Source organism: Bombyx mori, chromosome 7 (assembly GCF_030269925.1).
Source record: "Bombyx mori chromosome 7, ASM3026992v2".
Classification (NCBI taxonomy): domain Eukaryota; kingdom Metazoa; phylum Arthropoda; class Insecta; order Lepidoptera; family Bombycidae; genus Bombyx; species Bombyx mori.
In genome coordinates, this window is record NC_085113.1 from 689365 (window position 1) to 712938 (window position 23574).

Below are 23574 nucleotides of genomic sequence, written 5' to 3' on the forward strand. Positions count from 1 at the left end.
AGTAATTATGTAAATTATAATTTTTGCGGGTTTCATTTTTATTACATGATATAATTCCTTCACCGTGGAAGTCAATCGTGAACATTTGTTGAGTCCGTATTTCATTAAAAAAATTAGTACCCGCCTGGGATTCGAACACCGGTGCATCACTCAACACAAATGTACCGGACGCCTTATCCTTCAGACCACGAGGACTTCAAATGTAATAATTTTATAGACACCCGTCAATGTTATTCGAAGATGGTGTTTCCGCGGTTTTGAACCTGTTCAAAAGATCAACAACGATGCTGCCTTGTTTTTGCTCCATAGCGACGTCGACTAGGTACTTGATAGCATTCCTGTCGGTGCCCGTGTTCGCCCCTGTCCTGAAAAAACTGACAAGGCCTCCGGACCAACACGAATCCTTCCTTTAAAAATAAAAAAACAACCAAGTTTCGTAAACTTAATCTTAAACTATCTACTGACAGATTTCAATTACTCAACGTATTCAATAAATTATTCTTAAATTACAATTAAGCAATGTTTCAATATTCGAAACTGTCATAAAACTTTCAAGGACAATTTCAAATAAATTAATATACAGTTAATTATTATTCGTTCGATACTATTAAATCTGAGCTAGTCTGAGTCTAAGAAACACATTTTTGATGATACATTCAAGCAACAGACGATCTGCAGGAGTAAATAATTTCTGTTATATTATTATAATAATATCGTAATTAAAGTTATTTATTTGCTTAGTTCCGAGTCAAATAATTGGTTTAGAAATATTAAAGGCTTGCTATTGCCATCTATCGGTATAACGACGAACTATGCGTATTCTGAGGTGCTAAGGCTAGTTTGGCAGAAAAAAAGTTTAATATAATAAAAATAAAGAAAGAAATAAAGAGCGCATTCAATCTTCTTCCATACCATTTTTTCTTTATTTTATTTCATTGGTTTTAGTTCAATTGACTTATTTTAGAGGACAGCGCCCCCTTTTATTTTTTTGTCTAACCAATTGAAATCAAGTAAGTTTTGTAATGTTTAACATCCATCAAATAGTTTAAAATAAAATCAACAGATGGCGCTTAGATCAAAATATTGCATTGGAATTAATTTAGTTGTGAAAGCTTGTTTAAGAGAATACTACATGTCGGTATAAGTAGTTAATATTCAACTAATTTTAAAATCTTCCCTGATTAATTTATATTATGTTTTGTAAATCACGAACTGTTTGACAATTGATTATAACTCAATGTTAGTATCATACGCCATCTAGAGGCGATAAAACTTTCGATGTTTATCTCACGACGCTATTTATTTATTTAAAAAACTAGTACCTAGCTGCGGGCATCAGCCTCCGCGGGTTGCATCGTGGGTTAATGGTACCTACCCGTGCGGACTTTACCGAATGGTAAACAGTCGACGTCGCCCTAAACACGTTATTGCGAATTCTCCCGATCAATTAACGGTGTTTTAGATACCTCAAGCACCGGTCACCGTCCTCGCCGAACCCGTTGCTTGCGACGAAGGGCTCGACGAGCAAATTAACCCATAAACACAGCCCACTGAGTTTCTCGCCCGATCTTCTGTGGGTCGCATTTCCGATCCGGTGGTAGATTCTGCGAAGCACTGCTCTTGCTAGGGCCAGTGTTAGCAACACTCCCGGTTTGAGCCCCGTGAGCTCACCTACTGGTTCGGTGAATCTAGAATAACCCCTCGAGGTTACGAGAATAGGCAGGAAAAAATAAAAATGCGAACTCCTGCCGCGAGTAATGACGCATGTTATAATTTTGCGGGTTTCATTTTTATTACACGACGTTATTCCTTCAACGCGGAAGTCAATCGTGAACCATAATTGTTAAGTACGTATTTCATTGGAAAAATTGGTACCCGCCTGCGGGATTCGAACACCTGTGCATCGCTACACAAGACTGCACCGGACGTCTTATCATTTAGGCATTTTAGGCCATGACGGATAAAAAAACAACTTTAGCTCTGTTATCAAAAGAAAGGCGGCAAACGGTCTAAGAAAAGGAACACGCCGACACGGTTTTTTATTGTATAATAAAAAATCAATCACAATGAAAAACTATTTATTTGTCGTTCAAATTCACTATCTTTTTAATATAATTATTACAATCTACTTACTCTAGACATCACTCGCCGAAATCGTCTAAAACTAATTTAATTACAAAATTTGGCTCCAATTTACAATAATCTTATATCAATGTACCTATGTTTATTGAAGAAATGATAACTCGAAATAACCTCTTAGCAAACATCACTATGTTATTATTATGCAGACACTTAAACTTTACTTGAGTTAAAAGATTTATGATTACAAACTTTTATTAACATTTTTTTTCAAATATCTCGATCTAGAGTAGGGTTGCCACCCGTACTTTACAATAAAATATTATAATTTATGTGAAGAATAAAGTACACGAAAGTATTTTATTTGGAATGAGTTGGTTTCTTTGGGATTTTGAAAAGTTTAGTCATATTATGTAAATTTTCGCTACTCGCCAACGCCACATTACCTAAGCACTCGTTTTTATAACAAATAATTCTGAACGCAACTTAACCTCAAATACCTACAATGTCACTATCATTAATTGTCACAATTTTTGGTTTAATCTGTTGAATTATAATAACAAAATTGTTTATACAATTAATAATAATTAATGTACTTTAGCTGTAAAAAAGAAGGTGGCAACCCTAATCTAGAGACACGCGCGCCGCGACAAATGGCGATGGTGTGTGGTACTGGAGACGTCAAGGGCTGACCCAGTGGAAGACCTACCAGCTACCGCCAGCCTCTACAAGTCCATACCGTAGTCAACAATCAAATTGACTACGACACGGGACATGAAATAAATAAAATTGCTTCAAATCGGTCGCCCCTTAATCTGCCGCCCAAGGCTGGAGCATACTCCGCCTGAGGGTAAGTCAGCCACTGGACGGACGGTGAAACCGGGGAGTGCTCGTTGGATACAACTTGGGTATTGACATGTTAGTTGACATGACCACTATAAACTTTGGTAATAATCAACGAAAATTTTAAATTTGTAACCGTATAAATTAGCCTTTCCCAAAGTGGGCGATAACGCCTCCTTATGGGCGCTGCAATCCTAAAGGGGGGCAGTAAGAGACCCAGAAAAAAAAATGGGGCTGTTGTGTAGAGGCTTGATAGGCTATTTGTAATTTCATCTAGGAGGACTCTTAGACACCGACTGAGCTCTCGCTATAGTGGTTTTAAGTAGGTTAAAAAAAGGGGCGCTAAAAATTATTTATTCCCAAGGTGGGCAGTAGACAAAATAAGTTTGGGAACCCCTTACTATAAATGGTTATGGGAGAAGGAATTAACGCCCGCGGCAATCTATCACGTACTGCATATATTATGTATGTAGTACCTATTCTTCTTAAATTTTTCTTTTAATTAATTTTTTAAGGGCTTCTTGGGATCGTGTCGTTTTTATACGTATGAGGAAATTATTTGTAATCGCAAACCAACAAAAATGATATGTTTAATACAAAGTTCGTAAGGTACCTATGTATGTACTTATTTACACACTAACTAATTAAAAATTCATTTATTTCAATTCGTATACTTTTCAATTTCAAGTACATAGTCAGAAAAAAATATATCCGTCTAAGTAAATACTAATTCTACATCTCAGTAAAACTATAGTGAGTATAATATTGAATTATTGTTTGTATATTTAATTTGAAATGTTTGTACTTTTAATTGTTAGTAAATCAGATTCCGTGCTTGAGACGGGAGCGTGTCAACCACTGACAACGGCCCGCCTGATGGTAATGGGTCGCCAAGCCGCCGCACACCGCCAAAAGATATCCTATTGAATCTGACATCACGGTAAGTGAATACGTGAGCTGACGAACATTGAGAATGGACATATAGTCTTCTCGCATTAAAACTGTGTAATCTCAAAACTTACTAATTTTACAGAAGAGTGTTTTAAAGGTTTTAACATGTAATATTTTTAATATTAATCATATTTGCAATATTTATTTTTTATTTTTTACCAGTTACATTATCTGTCTGTTACAGTAAGATAAAATTACGTATTAAGTTTGTTAATATTAGTCAGAACCTAGGTAAACTAAAAAAATAATTAAAACTAAACTACGCTCTTTGGACAGTTTTTATGAGAAAAATACCAAAATGCTGATACCAAATGATTCCGCATATTAATTCAATTTCAAATATTTTTTGGAAATTGTACACTTTTAATGCGAAAAGACTATATGTGCCTTTTAATACTGCTAATATGCCCACGGTCAATGTCTAAAATATCTCCGGACATCAGTCACCGCAGCAAAAACTAAAGTCACCATTTGTGACAACTGCTTACTATTAATGTTTTTACGTGTAATGTTTTTCGTGGAAATTAAGTGTTAACAACACGCCCGTCGGAGGTGGGACGGTAATGATATAAGCCAGCGAGTCGGTCAGCAAGTCTATTGCCAAAATGAACGTCATTCGATGAGAATTACGAAGCGATTAAAGTAAGCTCTTAAATATAAGTATAGTATGCGCGCGAATTCATGTCCATCGGGGCCAGAGGCGACGCGCGGGGGGGAGCTCGCCCCACCTTCGCCCGCCCCCCGCATTGGTCTGACGTCGAGTGTTTTCCTTGACGGTTGTGACGCGCGCTTATCGACATCGAAAATTTACGCTAACGCTATTGTGTTATTTAACCATGACTACTCCGCTTCCAACAAGTTCAGATAGAAAAAAAACCTACTGAAAAAAGATACATACTGATTCCGTCTCTGATCTGTCGGTTGACTTTTCATTTGATAGTGATTGAATTGGAATAAAAAAAATATTTTTCTCTATTAGAAATAAATAAGTAATTACTTATCACATTTATTTTCTTTCATAATTTGTCAAATTACCTTATGTTACATTAAACCAAATTGACAGCTGTTGACTAAATCAGTAGTTATTATCGACATTACCATAATTAACTATGTGTCACAGCACTACCGCATTCCTCAGGATGGACATGAACTCGCGCGCCTACTGTAGACGTTAACGAATATTGCACACGACTTCAATCGACGCACGGTCGCACACTGTATTGCTGGCACTAGTGTGCTTAGTGCGAGTTTTTTAACGTTCTCGATATCGTAAAAGTTAACCCAAGTTTGCATGCAGTTGGAACAGCGCCCCTAGCGGCAAACGTAGGCAAACGATCCCATTCCATACAAATATGAGCTAACTTTTACGCTATCGTGAACGTTAAAAAACTCGCACTAAGCACCTAGACCTGCTCACAAGAGGCAGGCGCTCGCGACCTAAAGCCTAGAATACACATGCTGCCTAGCAGCAAACAAGCGTGCTTTTCTAGTAGCATGTGTATTTCATTCCTAATGTTAATCTTTGAGTGCATTGTCATTTGAACTCGAAAAACAACACTAAAGTACACAAACATCTGTGTGGCGAGCTGACGGGCGAGAGGGGTGGTGGGGGGGGACCGCTTCGGCCCAAGAATCAAAGAAATCAAAGGATATCAAAGAATTAAAGATACAAAAAATTACCGGCTCCGCTTCAGCTGAGCCAAGGCCTGGCACCAATCGTAGTTTTGATCTAATAGAAGGAATATTTTACCCCAAGATTAAATTATTACAATTATTAACCTGTATTTTTTGTTGATGTTCTAATAAATATATAAATAAAATAAATATGTATTATGTTGTTTTTAAAATTTTAATAACTTTATGACACAGAGTGAATAAGTAATATTTTTGCACGTAAGTGTACCACGCGCGAATTTTCCCCAACTAAGTCAACTAATGCTCTAGAAGTTTGCCAGGTATTGTACCGAGATTGGCTGCATTTATAATAATTAAAAACCACAATACTTATTTACACAAAACAATACTAGATGGCGCTAAATTAAATTTTAAGGAAAACTTACGGAAATTTGGTAAATATGTTAAAAATCTGTAGAAATCAGATCAGCTCGAGCCAATATCATGTCCAATTTAAAGTTATATTGTCGCTGCACCAGGTACTAGTGTGGTTGAACAAAGGAAAAGACATACGTATTGTAGTCTTATAACTGTTCGAAAGATGGCGCTGTTAATTTAAAATGAACTTAAAACTCGTTAATTCGATTCTCGCACCGTTTCGTTCTAATCGCATATAAAAGAAAGAGACAACGCTATTGTATAAGTTACATTCGCAAAATGTTAATTTTATTGAAATAAAATACTTTTATCATTAAACAGGCCGACTAATTTAAGCAGCAGTATTATGATTACAGACATTAACTTAAAGTGGCGTATTCAATCAGGTCGTATGGTTTTTAAAGGATTACTTAGAAAAATATGATTTTAGCTGAACTAATTTTAATAATCGGTTGGAACGCTTAAAAAAAACATATTTTTGTTTGTTTACGAAATACTGTAAACTATTCTCTCGATCCTAATGTGCGTAACGTTACGATTAATAATAAAATTAAATATGAGTTAGTCAACCTTGCATCAAAACCTTTGGTAAATCTAATTATTTATTTTTTTGCTAAAATGCCTCGTTTGTTTGAATTACGTTCCGCGTGCCACATCCAACGCGAGTATTCTAATTTAACACAATGTTTGTTAAATAGCTGCAGTGTGCTTAGTGCAAGTTTAAAAAAAAAAGTATGGAGTTAGAACAGCGCCCCTGGCGGCAAACGTAGGCAAACTTTCCGACCGTTTATTTGTATGGAAATATGAGTTAACTTTTACGCTATCGAGAACGTTATAGACCACTGAGTTTCTCGCCGGATCTTCTCAGTGGGTCGCGTTTCCGATCCGGTGGCAGATTCTACGAAGCACTGCTCTTGCTAGGGCCAGTGTTAGCAACACTCCGGTTTGAGCCCCGTGAGCTCACCTACACACGTTAGGGCGAAGCTGAAATAGCCTCTCAAGGCTATCAGAATGGGCAGGAAAAAAAAGAGAACGTTAAAAAGCTCGCTCCAAGCACACCGGACATCCCGAGTCACGACTACATCTCGACGTCTCGACTGATGCTGTCGAAGCTCATCTCACTGACCTCGTCGGGGCTAAAGCTCTTCACGGAGACGCCCCCTCCGCCCGAGAGGTCAGTGCTCGATAATTTATTCGTTATTTTAGTTATCGTTATTCTACTCTCAATATCGTTATCACATAATGTTTCTAACAGCACACCCTTTTCCGCTTTCCTCGGCCTCACTTCCACTGTTTTGATGCTCTTGAGTTTCTCGGTGAGTTTCGCGCAAGTCTTTTTGGACATGTCGACGGCGGCGGCGTCTTTCTCGTCCGTCTTTCTGTCGTCTGGTTTGTTCTGCTGTTTTATTTCGGCGACTTCGGCGTTCGTTACGTTGTCTTTCTTCTTCCATTTCGTTCTTCTGTTCTGGAACCAGATCTTGACCTGGAATCAGAGAAAAACGGGGTGAATGTTTTTGGAGTTTACTCCTTTAGAATCGATTTACATATATAGGCCCGGGGTATGAAAATTATGGGGACCAAAATCGTACTAGCATGTCACACGAAATGCGTTATGCGCCTGCGCCGGCAGTCCGCCACAAAGCCTCGTACTGATCGCGCGTTTCTCTCATTATTGTATTTTCATATATTTGTTAGTCGTTTGTTTTGTGTCTCGTTAATTTGTTAATAATCTGTAGTGTATCGTGTTGTCGTAATATAGAACTATTTCTCGTATTGTTTCGTTTAATTTTTTATATCCAGTAAACTCCAGTCGTGCGTCGGAGCGGACACACACACTTTTTTTTTTTTTTTTTTTTTGTTGGTAAGTTTATTCGGATAGTCGTGTTTATGAGTGCTGGTATATTTTTAGTGTATCGATCCTTAAAAGGATAATGAGAGCATAGGGTTAATTTGTTGTTAGTCGATCAGTGAGATACTTAAAAGCGTTTTTACGGAATCATTTTATGTGTATCGGAGATGAAATTGGTATTTTGATCCTGGTCTACGGCGGAAAGGAATCTCAAAATTCTCAGTTGAAATAATCACTACATAGTATAAAACAAAGTCGCTTTCTCTGTCCCTATGTATGCTTTTAAATCTTTAAAACTACGCAACGGATTTTGATGCGGTTTTTTTTAATAGATAGAGTGATTGAAGAGGCAGGTTTATATGTATAATAACATCCATTAAATAGTGGAGAAATCAATAATAAATTACAGTTTCCGAAGCGAAGCGAGGGCGGGTCGCTAGTCAATAGATATAGTTGACGGCGTTAACGATATTTATGTTATATAGCACGTGCAATAGGAGTGACTCACACAAGCCAGGCGCGCCGGCCGTGTCGTTCCACTCGTAAACAACAGCTGCAACAGAAGTGACTCATAAGCCAGCTGCGCCGGCTAGTATAAAAAGGCGGAACGTGCCTTGAAATGAACATTCGTTGGACTGCGCTTGCCTGGTGCACTTACTATATCCTTGTTACGTTGTGTGATTCAGTGACTGTTGTACGTACTGGTTAAAGTTGGACAAGTGTTAAAGTGAATTGTTAAGATAACATATTGTTGATTAAATCAGGAACCAAAAAGTGACATCGTTTTACTTGGTGTTCAACAAGATAATATCTACCCTCAAGCCTACATCAGAAGTGAGATCAGGACTCTACTCTCACTGGCGTAACGTGTTTGAACATGTTCGAAGTACAGCAAAAAAAACATGATGCAGATCAGAATACTAGTAGTGGTACGCCACAAGAGCGTCAATGCAGCATACGTAAGTCGTGTAATAACGTCTCTGTTACCTCGATGGAAGATCTGACCACGAAAAAATCGTCACATCTTACGTTCCCACTCATGTTGCCCAGTTTGACTGTCGACTTCATCACATGGCATTTACTAGCGGAAATACAACACGTAACAAGCTATTGCAAGAAATTAAGGCAAGTGCAAATCTCAATGACGAGTGGGTAGTTCCGACAAGAGTTATTTTAAGCGGCTGACTTCTGCTAGAGTTACATGGCACTAGTGCAGTAAAACCAGGACATGAGACTGTGAATTGTCACTGAAATTTTAGAATCTACTAGATTCAATACCAATAACATTACACGTTCGATGACTTCGGGCTCCAGCAAGCAAGCAAACAAGAAAGCAAGCAAGTTTCCGTGGGGAAGAAAAATTGACACATCTGAAGTCGTCGTGACCTGTAAGATAAAACGTCCGGTGCGTTCGTGTCTGGCGATGCGGCGGTGTTCGGGTCCCGCTGGCGGATGCAGGTTTTTCCGGTGAAGTGCGTGCTTGTGCGTGCTTGACAAGTGTTCGCGGTTGGCTTCCTCAGTGTGGGAGTAACATCGTGTAAGAGAGGTGGAACCCGTAAAATTGTAGTTTGCGTGGTGGCTGGTAAGATTTGTTGCGGTAAGAAGTTTGCATGGTGGTAAAATGTCTTGTGAGTCTGCACAGGTAGCCGGAGGTGAGACTTCCGCGGTCGCGGCCCACCCAGTCCGCGAGAACCGGGCAGATCGCCTCGACGGTACGGAGGCCGGCTGACGGGTCCGCCAAACGACGAGACCACGCCTCCAGCACGGACTGCCGATATTGGAGCCCCCACGCTCCGGCTGCACTTGCGCTAGGGCGCGCCGCCTCGTAGGAGACTGTGAGGTATCATTGAATAACTGCGATCGCGCGCTGCCGGCGTCGCAGCGCGGCGACGTTCTCGTGGGTAAGGACGTGGCACCAGACGGGTGCTCCGTATAAGTGCCATCGACCGCACGGGTACCATCACCCTGCCTATTTCTGCCGTGAAGCGGTGGTGTATTTTGGTTTGAAGGGTGGGGCAGCGGTTGTAACTATGCTGAGACCTTAGAACTTCTATCTCAAGGTGTGTGGTGCGTTTGCGCTGTGGATGTCTATGGGTTCCAGTAACCACTTAGCACAAGGTGGGCTGTGAGCTCGTCCACACATTAATACGAAGAGCATAATCAAACGAAATTAGATACGAAGTTTAAAGGGCCGTTTAAAGTAGTTGAAGTATTGGATGGTGTCGATTTAATTTTGACTCTCACACATTCGCTTAAGGCTCGAGCTACTACTTGCCTCACAAAAAATACAGCCTGCAAAACCTGAACAACCTCCTCATCCGTGGGCGCCCGGCTCTCGCCTGCAAGTCGGCTGTTACGTGTGCGGTGATGCGAGCCATGTAGCTTCTGGGTGTTCCATGCGCTACAAGAAGAAAAACGACACTGCTCCAGGTGCTGTGGCAGGTCCAACCAGAGACGTCAACGTGTGTTCCAGAGCTTCAGTGTGTTACAGATAAGTGGTTTTGGCTTCCCCTTTATGTTCCATTCAGGGTCAGAATGTAGTCTTATAAAACAAAGTCATAGTAATTTATTCAATGGTAAGCGGTTTCATGAACAAGTCACTCTTTGATCTGAAAGTAACTTAGACCAATCATGATGGCAAGAGCACTTAGGGGATATTCAACTCGCCCTTAATAGTGCACGTTGTCGAGTAACAGGGTTTACTCCAATAGAATAGACGTTTGCCGTTCAGGGTAGTTCACTTGAAATATCTAAAGTTTCAACAGAGTGATAATCCCTCTAGATTAGATCTTGATTTAGCACGGTCGAAGACCGGCGAAAACATAAAAAAGGGCACAAACAGAAGCTTGGTTTAGTCGAGGCAAAGCTAAAGTCAAACTCTTTTCCGCTGAGGATTTTGTTTTCGTAAGTTAACCGAAAATGTAAAGGTTCCTTCAACATTACTGCAGTTTTGGGAAACGATAGGTATAAATTGAGACATGTAAATAGTTCTAATAGAGTGTACAAATTTCCCCATGAAAACTTACGTGAAATACCTCGAGGTCCGTCAGGCCTACTAGAAATTTCTGAAAATTATAGTGACGATGACGTGACGGCGTACACAGATGGGTTAATTAATCTTGTTCATGAAACTGATCTTAATGATGACGACTCTATCACTGACAATAGAAGCGACATTTTTGTCCGCAAATAGCGATACAGCAAACATAGTCTGTGGGTAGTGATACAATGTCTGTAAGCTCAGGCACCTCAGGTGCAGGTGTTGGAAATGTAGAAAACGATGGTCGGTCTCGCACTATTTCTGAAGAAATTCCGTATAAATGTTCTAGTTTAAGAAATGTTTTAACAAACGCTACCGTACACGCAGATTAAAAAAAAAAAAGAAAAAAAAAAGAGAATTGTATGTGGCTAGAGAGATGTTAATCCGGACTAGCAAAAAAAAAAGAGGAAAAAAAAAAAAGAAAGTGTGAAGTCATTGAAGGGTCTGTCCGGTCCAATGGCTTGGCTATAGGGATTTTCATCCAGATTAGCCACAACAATTAGCTACAGGGATTGCGATTCGGTCTAGCATTATCCGGTCCAGTTCGAAAAACTGAAGGGATAACAATTCCGGTCTAAGTTAAAAGGGACATACTTACAGACCTGAAGAGTTTTAAATGAACTGGCCCAGGTATGTAAGCAGTCTGAAGGTTATTTATAGCCAGTATAGGATTTTCTGAAGAATTATGCGAACCGAACCGTACTAGATTGTTAATATCATAGACCACGTTTTAAGTTGCATCCGTTAATATCAGGATGAACGAACACGTTTATTGTTCACAGACATACCATAAGAATGCGCGCACGAGGACGAGCGCACGTCAGTATGGCCGTGACGGCGTTAACGATATTTATGTTATATAGCACGTGCAATAGGAGTGACTCACACAAGCCAGGCGCGCCGGCCGTGTCGTTCCACTCGTAAACAACAGCTGCAACAGAAGTGACTCATAAGCCAGCTGCGCCGGCTAGTATAAAAAGGCGGAACGTGCCTTGAAATGAACATTCGTTGGACTGCGCTTGCCTGGTGCACTTACTATATCCTTGTTACGTTGTGTGATTCAGTGACTGTTGTACGTACTGGTTAAAGTTGGACAAGTGTTAAAGTGAATTGTTAAGATAACATATTGTTGATTAAATCAGGAACCAAAAAGTGACATCGTTTTACTTGGTGTTCAACAAGATAATATCTACCCTCAAGCCTACATAGTCATATCGAGAGGTGAAAGGTAATTTTGTTTAAGCGATATGTCGCTTAATAAACGACATTTATCTCTGTAATTAAAGATGCCTTTTATTTGAAGTTGCATTAACAGTTCAATATTTTTAATTGAACTTCACTTAAGTTTACTCCGTGAAAATAGCTAAAGAAGTGTTTTTGTTTTGATAGTTTTTCCAAATTTTAGTCTTTAAATGGCTCTTTGGTAATGTAGCAAAAATGTCGCTTAATCCAAATAATCTTTTATCCCTCGATATTATGTCACTGTATCCAACAGGGCACTTCTCATTCTGACTGAAGGTTTTTTTTAGGAAGCAAGATCTTATTATTGATATAAATAAAACCGTTTCAAAATAGTACGTTTTTAATCACTGACACATATAAAATACATTTGTATGATTGGTGGTACATTACAGCTTTAGATTTACTGATAACGCGTCCACTGTTAAATCGAAAATGAATGAAAAACAAATTTTTTCGACCGCAAATTTAAATTAGTTTCTCTAAGTTTCTTTTAAATATTTTATGACTTTTAAGTTAAGTCTTATATTGTCTTCAGATATTTTATTATAATAAAATTTGAAAAATGATACGATACGAAATGAGATGATGAGATTTTTTATCAGAAGTGATCTTCGATCAATAATAGTACTAGATTACGGATCAAGAACAAAAATAAGACGCTCCAGTGGCCACGTTTGCAGACACGAAAACATCTTCATTTCTTAGAAAAAAGTTTAATAATGTTAACGGCTTCAGTTTATTATAAACCTTAATACTTAAACATAAAGTTTAATTACCATTGCAAAATATATGTATTTAGGTCCTTTCGTCAGAAAAAGAATATTATGGAATAAATTTAAAATGTCACTTGAACATAAAAAGTCATCAGTACAAAAATATTTATTCTAAAATGATACTTAAAGCCTAATTTATAAGGTTAAAAATATTTGTTTAAAATTTCGTGCTTATTGTATTGTGGAACAAGATGTAGTTCTTGGTATTACATTTCAATGCTCAGAACACAGTAAGTATTGAAAGACATAGAGTTGCAGAATATACATATTTGTTTTAGGTTTGTTTTGTATGGTCGCAACTATTTTTGACCGATTCAAAAAAGTTGTAGATAATATTTTACATTGCCGCTATTACAACAAATAGGTGATAAAAAATAAAATTGAATAAAGTAAAAAAAATATGAAAGGAAACACGAAACATGTTTTCCACGTATTCTTTATACAGAAGTAATTAAAACAATAATGTAGGTTTAATTACCTTTAAACAGATTCAGTTTGTTATAAAGCTGTCTTTTAGAAGTCATTTTTATATGAGCGGTTTCTTTTTTACAAATATAATGTAATCTTATATCAATGAATTTTTCTATAATCAGTTTAATTTAGGCTTATTTTATGGCTGTGTTCGTTTCCCCCAGAAAACAAATCCTTTTCAGCATATACGCTTAAAATATTTACACATACATATAAAGTTTTTTTAATACTTTTTTGCATTGATTTGCCACCACCATTGAACAATTCTAGAATTTTTAAAAGAGTTCTATATTTCTTCTCCTCTTTCTTTCGCGACAATACATATCCATTGTGCACAGCGACAAGGGGCTACTAGGAAATCTACAAACAAAAATAACATTATAAAATAACAAAACTACTCTATGCATTCCCTGTCCAAGAATAGGTGATGTTTGTTACAATAGTTGGTGCCTTGTTGCAAACATTGGCCAAACAATTACAATATTCGTAAATTGTATTTTATTTACAATATAATTGTGTTTATTATTTTATGAAAAACACTTAATAATATAAATTTACCAAAAAAAGATATTCCTTCCAAAACCTTGGTGTTACGGTGGTTTTTTACTCAGTTTTTGAACGCGCATTGCAGCGTTTTGACGTCTTAGTGTTGGCTATGATTGGACCATACTAATTTGAAATAAGACCACAAATTTATTTGTCGTCTTATTTTTCGGGCCGCTTTTGAAGCGCTAATCGCGAATCTAGTAGTATTATTGATCGAAGGAAGTGATATTCAATGCTTTTTTTTTTTTTTTTTTTTTTTATTGCCCTTGTAGGCTGACGAGCATACGGCCCACCTGATGGTGAGTGGTTACCGTCGCCCATGGACTTCAGCAATGCCAGGGGCAGAGCCAAGCCGCTGCCTACCGTTTAATACTCTCCACAAGCCTCGTTTGAAGAAGGACATGTCATAGCGCTCGGGAAACACCGTGGAGGGGAGCTCATTCCATAGCCGGATGGTACGTGGCAAAAAAGACCTCTGGAAACGCACTGTGGATGACCGCAGTGGCTCCAGGTAGTATGGATGAACTCTACTCCGGTGGCGGGCGGTGCGATGGTAAAAACGAGATGCCGGTATCATCTCGAACAATTCCTCAGAGCACTCCCCAAGGAACATACGGTACAAAATACAGAGGGAACCGAAGTCCCTCCGCAGACCCAGAGGCTCCAAACGATCCGTGAGAATGGGATTATCGACAATCCGAACGGCCCTCCTCTGTATGGAGTCAAATGGAAGAAGCTGGTATTTGGGAGCCCCGGCCCAGAGATGGGAGCAGTACTCCACGCGAGGCCGGACTTGTGCTTTATAAAGCAAAAGCCTTTGTCCAGGCGTGAAGTACCGCTTCGCTCTGTTGAGGACTCCCAGCATTTTGGACGCCAACTTGGCTTTGCCTTCCAAATGACTCCGAAACTGGACATCGCTCGAAATGTCGACCCCAAGTATCCCAATACTCTCGGAAGGTTGCAGGGATACTCCTTGGAATTGCGGCGCCATGACAAAGGGGTCCTTCTTCGCAGTGAACGCGCAAACTTGTGTCTTTAACGGGTTGAATTGAACCAAGTTCAATTCACCCCATTTGGAGACTCGCCCCAGAGAGTTCTCCACTTCAGACACAAGTTTTGATCGTCTCTCTTGCACCACGCTTCGAGAGAGACTCTGATGGCCGATATATCGCGCATCCCCCGTGCTGTCATCCGCATAGCAATGCATGCCATCAATAGACAGCATGTCATTGATATACAGGATGAAAAGCGTGGGGGAGAGCACCGAACCTTGTGGAACGCCAGCGTTAATGGTCATGGTATCAGAACAATCACCGTCTACAACGACCGTGATGTTCCGCCCATCCAAAAAGCTAGCGATCCACTTGCAGAGACCCTCGGGGATTCCGTAAGATGGTAACTTCGACAGAAGTGCCCTGTGCCAGACCCTGTCGAAGGCCTTCGCGATATCAAGGCTCACAGCAAGAGCCTCGCCCTTGCTCTCCAAGGCTTCAGCCCACCTGTGAGTAAGGTATACAAGAAGATCGCCAGCTGAGCGACCGTGACGGAAACCGTACTGTCGGTCACTGATCAGCTGGCGATCCTCCAGATACTTCAGGAGTTGTATATTAATTATTCGCTCCATCACCTTGGAAAGCAAGGAAGTTATCGCGATAGGCCTATAGCTCGATGGGTCCGACCGGTCACCCTTCTTGGGGATAGGGTGGACGTGGGCGGTCTTCCATGAAGACGGAACCCTGTTAGCGCAATAAGAGAGGCGATACAAACGCGTTAGCGCAGGCGTCAGCTCAGGGGCACACGTTTTTAGAACCACTGCAGGGATGCCGCCTGGCCCACTCGACTTATGGACGTCCAGGAGTCGGAGTTCCCGCCTGACTGCACACTGTGTAAAGCAGATCTCCGGCAGGGAACTATCACACCGGAGGATGTTCGGTGGTGTGGCACCCCCGTCGTCCACAGTCGAGTTGGAGGCGAAGAGTTTGACCAGAAGGTCAGCCTTCTCTTTCGCACTATGGGCCAGACTGTCATCGGACTTGCGTAGTGGTGGGAGACTAGACCTGCAAAAGTTACCTTCTGCAGCTTTGGCGAGCGACCAAAAAGCACGGCTCCCAGAGGGATAGCTCTTCAGTCGCTCGCCAATTCTAGCAACGTGCTCCGATTTCGCCCTGGCAATAACCTTCTTGTAGGACCTGGAAGCGGCGTTATATTTCCGCCTTTCCTCTGAGATGTTAGGATCCCGACGTCTCCTAGCATCATCCCATGCAACGTATGCGGACCGCTTGAGGTGTGCAGCATCCCTGCTGGCATTGTTATATTATTTTCTATATCGATAATGGTGGGTTATTCTATCATATTATGATATTTGTAAAATTGCATAAATTTGGGAACATCCAGAAAAAATACAGATTACAAACTTCTCTGCGACAGAGTCCATACAGTTTCATTAAGTTCTGACTGCTTTAGGTTTTAACTGCTAGAAATATCCACACAATACAAAACCAATGTAAGTACTGGATGGTAGCTTAGTCTCGTGTATGAAGAGCCTTAGCTAACGCACGAACCCCAAGCTCTTATCCGGGTTTTCGTTAATCATTTGGAACCGGATAAGAGTTTTCGTTTTCTAACACTAACATAATTACTGCCTTTCCAGAATTTACATTTTTTTTTATTGCTTAAATGGGTAGAGTAGCTCACAGCCCACCTTGTGTCAAGTGGTTACTGAAGCCCATAGACATCTACAACGTAAATGCGTCACCCACTTTGAAATATAAGTTCTAAGGTCTCAGTATAGTTACAACGGCTACCCCAGCCTTCAAACCGATACGCATTACTGCTTCACGGCAGAAATAGGCAGGGCGGTGGTACCTACCCGCGCGGACTCACAAGAGGACCTACCACCAGTAAATACGCAATTATAATTTTGTGGGTTTGATTTTTATTACACGATGTTATTCCTTGACCGTGGAAGTCAATCGTGAACATTTGTTAAGTACGTATTTCATTAGAAAAATTGGTACCCGCCTGCGGGATTCGAACACCGGTGCATCGCTAGATACGAATGCACCGGACGTCTTATCTTTTAGGCCACGACGACTTTCCAAGGCATTTGGAAAACTTTAACTGTTACGAATCTGAATTAGGGCTTTCTCATTAGCAGAACGCTAAAAGCTGGTCCCTAACTGGATTTAACTGAAACAAAGCCGGTAAACAATCGACATAACAATATCGCCGCGGTCCCAGCGCTGTGGCCCCTCGCGGTCGCGGCAGATCGATCGGCAATTAACTGTTTGTTAACCAATACACAAACTTGTCATACACACACAAACATACCTATCATCTACACGGGGCGGGATCGAGGGGACTCTGAGGGGTCTCGGAGTCCCGGTGCATTTCACCTGCAAATTTCATCTGTTGCTCTCTAATATGAGCAGCATCTAATGATCTGTTTGTAAAGTTATCGATTTTTGTGCTAATCTAATACAATAATTACTTGTAAGTCCACATGGGTAGGTGCCAATACCCCACCTATTTTTGCCGTGAAACAGTAATGCGTTTCGGTTTGAAGGGTGGAGCAGCCGTTGTAACTATACTGAGACCTTAGAACTTATATCTCAAGGTCGGTGGCGCATTTACGTTGTGGATTTCTACGGCTCCAGTAACCACTTAACACCAGGTGGGCTGTGAGCTCGCCCACACATCTAAGCAATAAAAAAAACACGGTTTTTTTTTCTACCTAAGCTGATGGTCTAGAGAAACCATATCAGCATCGCCAGGCTAGGGGACACGGCTCTGCGGTGTCAATTTAGAAGAACACCACCAGAGTATCATTGCCAGCGTATCGTCAAAGGTAAAACTAACTAATTTACCACAGATTGGACAACAAAAATGTTCAGATTACGCCTCGAGCTGGGCATGAATGTTCACCTTGTGACTTTTAAGATGTTAGGCACCTTCTATTCCCAGCGTCAGACCAGAATGACGATGCCATATTAGGCCATTTATACCGTACATGGCATTTGTAAGTAGCGTCTTGGCTCTGCCTCTGGCATTGCCGAAGTCCATGGGCGACGGTAACCACTCACCATAAGGTGGGCCGCATACACGTCTGCCTACAAGGGCAATAAACAAATAAAAAGAATAATGCATTACCGTTACAAATACACATACTTCGCAAATCTGATAAATGATACAACAATTTGAAGTATCTGAAACTCATGCGGATAGCCGGATAGCTTGCTAGCACTGTAGGATAACTTCCGTATGATTCTAGAGGCGATAAGTGCCCACATCATATGAATGAGCTACCAATGTAATAATTATAGTTTTATGGTTATAAGTGATTATCGGTAAACATGTATCAATGCGTTTCGTACGCATCTGATGCATTATCTTTATAACAAATCGTTAAAACCGTGATGGATAAAACGAAGATAAAATAGTGTTTAAGCAAACAAACAATTTAGTTTTAGGCAGCTTTTAGAATGTTAAGCACATTTATTTCAAAGACAAAGCTTGCGCTCTATCATCCGTTACTGTCTGTTTTATATTAGTATCCAAAATATCTTGACAACTTTAGGTCTTTGTAATTTAATAATTATTATTTTGAATCCATTCCAAAATGTACCCTGCAGTTGCTCAGTTAAAATCGTTCAACATAAAATATAATGCTAACTTTTAAAACGTGAACATCTTTGAATGCTCCCACGTACCTCTGATGCGACTACTGAGAAGAAGTGTGAGCATTTTAAAAAGTGAGGCGATTTAGAAAAAAATCAAATACATATATAAAAAATATGTATAAAGACAGGCCCGCCGGACGGGTTTTCCTGGTTTTTATCATGAATATGGACGTTTTCAAACGGGCGTTAGTACCTAAAGAATTATGGTTATGTAAATTTAAAAAAATTTAAATAAATTTTCTGTATTTTTTTAATTGCTCAGATCAAGCGAATTCAAATTCAAATGCGCCACCCATCTTGCGATATAAGTTCTAAGGTCTCAGTATAGTTACAACGGTTGCCCCACCCTTCAAACCGAAACGCATTACTGCTTTACGGCAGAAATAGGCAGGGTGGTGGTATCTATCCGTACGGACTCACAACAGGTCCTACCAGCGGTAAAATAAAAATAAACTATTTTGAACATGCGTCATCTCACACGCGCGTACTATTACCACAAGTAATAGTTTGTCGTACATTGAGATCTACAACGCACGCAACGCATATGTCCATTTGCATATGATAACATGCCTTCATTAGCCGGCCGGTCGTGCATCATGGCCACAATGCTTCCCGGGGCTTCCGTGTAATTGCCTCGCAAATTAATCCGACTAACATGTCACATTTGACTCGGCGCACTTGTGTTTGTAATCATCTCTAAGGTTGGAATTATCAGAGACTAAATAGGTATGTATCGCAGCTTTAGAATTGAAGTGGCTTCACTAAAACATTTAAAGAAATGAGTTGTTTATTTCGAACCACTTATGAACATGTATTCTATAGGGTTATAAAATTCAATTTTTAAAACTAAAAATTAATTTTAATTTTCGTCTAGAAAAGGCAAAACTACACTTTCCCTCGCTGTTCAGTTTCTGAACGTCTAAATGTCAGCTAGCGACATCCGCCATGACACTTTTCTCATTCAAATCCAACCGCCAAAAGCGACGCATCAATTTTATATTTCTTTTATATTAAGCCTTTAATTTGTCATATAAGGACAAATAAATATCTCAAAACAATAAATACAGTCCACGCTCATATACAGCAACGCAACATTAATTTTTAAATAAATCGCATTTTTTTTCCTACCTATGCTGGTAGCCTTGAGAGGCTATATCAGCGTTACCGGACGAGTAGCTGAGCTCACGGGGCTCAAACCTGGTGGAGTTCCTAACACTGAACCTAACAAGAGCAGTGCTTTGCAAAACGCATACTTTAAACTTTAAGGTATTCTCGTTAAGGCTTAAACTATTAAAATTAAAACTAAAAAAAGATGTGTGGTGTCGTGGGACACCGGATAGGAACGAAGTTCCCAATTATAAAAATATTAATTTAAAGTTCTATTCGAGGTATGAAGAAAGAGAGAGAGAATTTTGGTTTAAATCACTTTAATTCTAAAGGTGCGATATGATGCGATGGTGGTGTTCATGAGCTCGCACTATCCTGTCTATTTTATATTTATATTTGTGGAAGTCCAGAGAAGGTTTAAAAGTTGGATAAATATGAAAATGCTCGGAATTAAATAAAAATAACAATTTTGTTTTTCCATCGATGTGTCCCCTTATCGATTAAGGCACTAGGAAGTCTGCCGGGTCAGCTTATAAATTTAGCACTTATAAATTTTGACCGATCTACGACGCATTTAACATCACGCGGGCTGTAACCTTATCTAGGTACAAGATAAACAAAATATATGATAATTATAAATTATATGTATGCGTTGCTTGTACCAGAGAGTAGCTTAAACATCACAATGCAATCCGCAAGCAAACATGAACGTAATTATTATTGATTGCGCATTAGTAACGCGCGAACGAGACGGCTGTTGTCGACAGGCACGCACTTGGATATCCGTTATGTGGGTCAAATGAAACTTGATTTTTAATGTAAAAAATATTTTATCGCGTTTGGGGTAATACTTTTAGGGGTAAGGGAAAGACTTTCAGAAGTCGTCGTGGCCTAACGGATAAGACGTCCGGTGCATTCGTGCGGAGCGATGCACCGGTGTTCGAATCTCAGGCGGGTACCATTTTTTCTAATGAAATACGTACTCAACAAATGTTCACGATTGACTTCCACGGTGAAGGAATCACGTCGTGTAATGAAAATCAAACTCGCAAAATTCTAATTTGCGTAATTACTGGTGGTAGGACCTCTTGTGAGTCCGCGCGTGTACCACCAGACTGCCTATTTCTACCGTGAAGCAGTAATGCATTTCGGTTTAAAAGGTGGGGCAGCCGTTGCAACTATACTTGAGACCTTAGAACTATATCTCAAGGTGTGTGGCGCATTTACGTTGTAGATGTCTATGGGCTCCAGTAACCACTTAACACCAGGTGGGCTGTGAGCTCGTCCACACATCTAAGCAATCAAGGTGGGTGGCGCATTTACGATGTGGATGTCTATAGGCTCCAGTAACCACTTAACACCAGGTGGGCTGTGAGCTCGTCCACCCATCTAAGCAATAAAAAAAATTAGATCAAAGGGTACTTTTATAGCGTGTAACGGAACTTGTGTTGTACATGCTGATGTAAAACTTGCTTTTTTTTCTTTGTAAGTTATTACGTATCAAGGTTTGAGGCTACATTTATGTAAGACTTTTTTTTTATAAAACAATGTAATGTAATTTATATCCCTTAAATTTTTTTAGGTATGAAAACCTTTTATATTCCATGAGTTGAATATAACTATTGTAGAATAGTAACAGTAGAAGTGCACAGCTGTCATGAAGAAAGTCATTATTCAAGGAACCATTTATAAATAAATAAAATAAATAAAATAAAATAAAATTCATTTAATTCAGACCCTCTTAAGTCCATATGTTGTAAGTTGAATAATACTTAGAACTATGGTTAGTAAAATTAAAATTAAAATTAAAATTAGCAATTAAAACATTTAAACATTTAATTCATAAATCTGCGCTGCTTTGAGGCACCTGGTATATGGGTATGTATATGAACCCAGTGTCTCAAAACAGCACATTCGGGTTTATTACCTATAACCATCAGGATATTATTAGTACTCGCACGAACCCCACGCATCAGTGAGGCCGTTCGTTTGCGGATGATTGATGAAAAATCATCCACGTGAGCATCCGCAAACATACCTGATGCGCTACAGTACCGCGGGAGCCCCAACAACATCCTGAAAGCATTATTATATTGCACTCGGAGAGCATTGTATGCCCGCCGCGCATATCGAACCCACAGGGTACAGGTATATAAGGACTGGCAAAACGCCTTGAACAAGGTTACCTTAACCTGTGCGGTACAACGGTAGAACCTGCGGGCCAGCATACTGCAGCGGACAGCCAACGCTCTCCGTTCCCTTTCAATATCTGCATCATCTTTAAGGTGCTCAGTTACAATATGGCCAAGGTATTTGAACTCAGTAACCCTCTTCAGTGGAGTACCTCCGAGCGTCACTGGTGGCACATAACTCGGTTTTGTCTTTGCTGCCTTAAAGACGAGCAGTTCACTTTTTTTAACATTATAGCGGAGCCCGTGAGATTCCGCGTACCTCTCACAGATGGACAACAACCGCCGGAGAGCACCGATCGATGGGCTCAACAGCACCATGTCGTCAGCGTAACTGATGCTGTTCACACAGTGACCATCAATCGAGCAGCCGACACGTGCCTCACCGAGTGCCTCGATCAACTCATTAATATACAGGTTGAAAAGCGCCGGTGAGGTTAAGCCCCCCTGCCTCACCCCGCATTCCAACCTGTACTCCTCCGAAAGTGTGTTTGACCATCTTACCTGATTGGTCTGATACTCGTACCAATGGGAGAACAAGTCCACGTAAGGTCCCGGTACGCCCGTCTGCCTCAACTTACCCCACAACAAGTCGTACCTGACTAGGTCGAAAGCCTTCGAAAGATCGAGAAACACTGCATAAACAGGCGTATTCCTCTCCGTGTAGTATCCCACCACATGCTTTAGCGACAGGATTGCACACTCGGTAGATAACATCGGTCTAAAACCGAACTGAGCATCACTAAATTTAAGATGATCACTCACCTGCCGCTCGAGCACTGCATCGAGTACCTTAGCAGTTATGGTTGCCAGGGAGATCGGCCGATAGTTGTTACGATCCGATACGTCGCCTGTTTTATTTTTTAAAATCGGGACAACGACCGTTCTCATTAACGCCCCGGGCAGATACGAATGTCTGATACAGAAGGTATATAAGAGCGCTAGCAATCTAGGTAAATGCGGACCGGCGTGTTGAAAGTGCTCAATGCTGAGGTGGTCATGACCGGGAGACTTACCCTTAGTCATATTCATTATTATTTTAGTTATTTCCTTCGTTGTTATCCGAGGTGGTACTTGCGAGGGTCGACTCGGGTCCACCACCCCAGCATCAGCACCTCTACTTAACTGACCGGGTGATTGTACCCTGAAATGGTTCCTAAACAGATTAGCAATCCTCACAGGCTCACACTCGCCGTCAATGCTCACCGGGATACCAGCTTTTGGACTCAATCTCCTTGTTTGTTTCCAGAAACCTCGGAAGTCTTTTTGTTTGTGTTTTGTGGCAAGAATATTCATTTTTATTTGTTCCTGATGGTTTTGACAAAATTTAAGCTGTTTTTTGAATATTTTTCTCGATTCCACCATATCCCTATACACAGTTCCTTTCCGAGGTTTCCCGTTCCACACCCAGCAAAGAAAAGTTTGTCTAGCCACCCGGTGAGCACTGCGGACGTGCTTGTTCCACCCAATCAATGGTCGAATACCCCTATGGGTTATTTCACACTTATTACTAAAATTATCATAACAGTTAATAGAGGCTTCAGTTAAAACATTAATAATACACATATAAAAATTATTTATAACAGATTGATGATTCACATTAGTACACATTTTATCACAACATTTGTTCAATTCTAGAGGAAAATCTATTAATTTCAATTTATCATTACAATATTTAAAATACATATCAATTTGATCTCCTGTGCGTTCACCCCATATAATTTTATTTACATTACTAATATTAGCGGAATAG

At 40.1% G+C, this 23574-nt stretch overlaps 1 protein-coding gene and 1 long non-coding RNA gene across 3 annotated transcripts in view; one reads left to right on the top strand and one right to left on the bottom strand.

Moving 5' to 3' along the window:
• Window positions 1-2061: 2061 nt before the first annotated feature.
• Window positions 2062-23574, bottom strand: part of LOC101746933 (homeobox protein ceh-24) — a 110406-nt gene continuing 88893 nt past the window's right edge. For both annotated transcript variants that reach the window (XM_038011980.2, XM_012697585.4), the window contains exon 4: window positions 2062-7408. In XM_038011980.2, coding sequence (XP_037867908.1) covers window positions 7004-7408 — 405 coding nt within the window. In that variant the 3' untranslated portion in view covers window positions 2062-7003. The remainder of the gene's footprint in view (window positions 7409-23574) is intronic.
• Window positions 7403-11966, top strand: LOC134199123 (uncharacterized). The gene is made up of 2 exons (XR_009973476.1): window positions 7403-9614; window positions 10066-11966. It is a non-coding gene; the product is annotated as an uncharacterized LOC134199123 (long non-coding RNA).